This window comes from Mandrillus leucophaeus, unplaced genomic scaffold (genome assembly GCF_000951045.1).
Source record: "Mandrillus leucophaeus isolate KB7577 unplaced genomic scaffold, Mleu.le_1.0 Scaffold182, whole genome shotgun sequence".
In the NCBI taxonomy this organism is placed as follows: domain Eukaryota; kingdom Metazoa; phylum Chordata; class Mammalia; order Primates; family Cercopithecidae; genus Mandrillus; species Mandrillus leucophaeus.
Window position 1 is genome coordinate 1,378,585 of NW_012101832.1, and position 3,011 is coordinate 1,381,595.

Consider the following 3,011-nt stretch of genomic DNA (forward strand, 5'->3'; position numbering starts at 1 on the left):
CCAATATAACCTTATCATTTTGCAAATAAAGATTCCCCAGGCCTTTAAACTCTCTGGAGAGTTTAAAGACCTTGCTAACAATCATATGCAAGGTTGATGATAAAACTAGACCTAAAACTATAATCTTAAAAATGACAACAAAGGTAAAACAGAAAACTGAACTGTGATTGTGATACCAGTCAAAGGGAAACCCACCCAGGTGTGTAGAGGGCAAGAATCCCCACCCCTGTCCCCCACTCCCCGCTCCAATTATGGGGCTAGGCTTTCCTGCTGCCTCATTTAACAGCACAGCTACCAAGAAGGAGCAGGTGGGATCAGGTAGATTAAAACAACACTCAAATCTCAGTGTAGTTCAAACCTATCTCCCCACTGGTCTATTGAAAAATCTGTCTTATCTCAACCCAACAGCTGAAGACTTAAAAGTATTCAGAGTTCACAACCACATTGCCTCAGAACATTCCTTCTCCATCAAGATCACTGTCACCAGGCACCTTCATGAACTTTCCTGTAGTGTATACTAACCATATTTAGAATGCATATTTAGAATTGCGATGTGACTTTAATTTTTTAAGGTCTTTTCCTAGTAAGAGGATTCTGGATGTGAGAGACGCTAACTCACCTGTTTCATAATCCAGAGGAATCTGAATATCTGTGATGTCTCCAAAAGGAATGAACGCAGCATGAAGAACTTTGTCGTCCACCTCCTCTGCCAGTCCACCTGCAAATAAGCCAAGGGCCTTCTGAGCCACTGATCTCCATACTCTTGCAGAAGTCACTGCAGCCCAGTTAGCATGCTAGCCAGGGGACAGGATCCTTCCATTCAGTTCTTTGGGTACACAAACATCCCCCTTTCATCTCTGCCCACCCACACTTATGAAAAATATTCCTCTCTTCGCCCTTCTTTCAGATTCTCATCTAGTCCTGGGATTACTGCAATAGCTTCACAACTGACCCTGCCTCCACTCCATCAACTCCACAAAGCCAACTAGAATGATCTTAGGAAAGTGCAGATTTGAACCCGTAACTTTTCTGCTTAAACTCCTTCAAAGACTTCCCACTGTCCTCGGGATAAAGTGCAAACTCCTTAGCAGTATCCACTTCTCCAGCTTTTTTGCTTTGCTTCCCAATTTCCTGGGTCTCCTGAATAATGACCCACTTGCCCCCAAGTGTCAGGCTATTTCTCACCTTTGCGACTCCCTTGCAGTGAACAGCCCTGCCTCTGCTTCGGTTACGTAGCTAACTCCTGCTCATCAGCTCTGGCATCGCCACATCCAGAGTTTGCCCTCACTTCTCCAGATGCATGGGTCATTTGTCCCGCAGCCAGGCCCATATCATCATGGTCCATCCTCACTACAGCGCTTATCAAAAGTGTGCTACTGAGGTAATTCCACTTTTTTTCTGGCTAGTCTGGGAACTCCTTCCTTTATGGCGGGGGCTGGGGCAGGGGCTGGGGCTGGGGCTGGGGCTGAGCCGTCGCTGCACTGATGTTTGTAAAACAAATGAACGAGAGGATCTGGAGGACCATAATATTCCTCTACCGCTCCTCGGGGCCCGTGGAGCTCAGCGGGCTAGGAAGAAGTCAGAATAACCATTCAGTCTCGGGTTCACACACCTGAGGTGTGTGGCAAGGCTGTTCACTGAAAGAGAGTCGCAAAAGCAGAGGCCCAAGGTTGTTAAATAACCTGACCCTTGGGGGCAAGTGGGTCATTTTTCGGGAGACCCAGGGAATTGGGAAGAAAAGCAAAGAAGCTGAAGAGGTGGCTACTGCTAAGGAGTTTGTACTTTTTCCTGAGGACAGTGGGAAGCCTTTGAAGAAGTTTAAGCAGAGCCAGAGCTACCGCCAGTACTACCTCCAGAGACCCGGCCTTGACAGCTGCTCGCCGTCCTCCTGGTTCAGAGATGCGTCCCACCCCACGCCCGACCCTCTGGGGGTCGCGTTTACCCAGACTCCGCCTAGCAACCCCGCCTGCTCACCCACGTACAGGACGCGCTTGGTGGTAGCCATCTTGCTCGCGCGCTTTTCCGCCGGAAGCCAGCACTCGGCCCGCCCTCTTCCCCCCGTTCCGCCCCCTCTGGCCCCGCCCCGCCCCCGCAACGCTTAGCTCTCAGACCCCGCCCACCCTCGCGTTGGTGCAACCCTCATCCCGCTACCCGGAAGCACCGGGAGCCCTGTGCGGTGCGCAGTGATAAACAAAGGGACGTGGTCGTCGCGATTCCCAGTGCTCACGCTGTTGGGGGAGGCAAACCTTGGCCGAATCAACCCGATTATTATGGGCAAACGATAAACTATGGTGCGTGGTCATCGTGCGCGTCTGTTTTTGGACAACCCGGAAGCTAAGAATGAGTTTTACCTTTTGAAATATTTGGAAAAAAATTAAAACAAAAATGTTTTCTTGGCCGGGCTTGGTGGCTCATGCCTGTAGCCTCAGCACTTTGGAAGGCTGAGGCGGGCGGATCACCTGAGGTCAGGAGTTCGAGAGCAGCCTGGCCAACATGGTGAAACCCCGTCTCTACTAAAATACAAAAATCAGCCGGGCGTGGTAGCGGGCGCCTGTAATCCCAGCTACTCCAGCTACTCAGGAGGCTGAGTCTGGAGAATCGCTTAAACCCAGGTGGTGGAGGTTGCAGTGAGCGGAGATTGCACCGTTGCACTCCAGCCCGGGTGATGAGAGCAAAACATCGTCTCAAAAAAAATTTTTTTTCTTTTCTTAGCACATGAAAATTATGTGAAATTAAAATTTCAGTGTCCATAAAGAAAGCTTTATGGGGACATAGCCACGTTCATTCCGTTAAGTATGACTGTGGCTGCTATAAGGGCGGAAAAGCTATAGGCTGCAAAGCCTGCAATAATATTTACCATCTGGCTCTTCAGGAAGAACGTTTGCCGACTCGTGTTAGGTTTTGAAAAGAAGGGAAGGGTTAAAGAAAGACACACAGACACAGAGAAAGAGGGCAGCTCAACAGCAAACGTAGGCTTTATGTCCAGCATAATAACCTACAGAAGTAGGGAA

At 49.4% G+C, this 3,011-nt stretch overlaps 1 protein-coding gene across 5 annotated transcripts in view; it reads right to left on the bottom strand.

Moving 5' to 3' along the window:
- PPIE (peptidylprolyl isomerase E (cyclophilin E)) overlaps nt 1-2,034 on the bottom strand; it is a 15,510-nt gene extending 13,476 nt beyond the window's left edge. For 2 of the 5 annotated variants that reach the window (XM_011977670.1, XM_011977669.1), the window contains exons 1-2: nt 1,975-2,025; nt 620-718 (exon numbers count right to left, since the gene is read on the bottom strand). In XM_011977670.1, coding sequence (XP_011833060.1) covers nt 620-718; nt 1,975-2,005 — 130 coding nt within the window. In that variant the 5' untranslated portion in view covers nt 2,006-2,025. Of the gene's footprint in view, nt 1-619; nt 719-1,974 lie in introns of all 5 variants that reach the window. The other 3 variants (XM_011977668.1, XM_011977671.1, XM_011977672.1) reach the window with 3 other exon arrangements.
- Between the last annotated feature and the right edge of the window lie 977 nt (nt 2,035-3,011).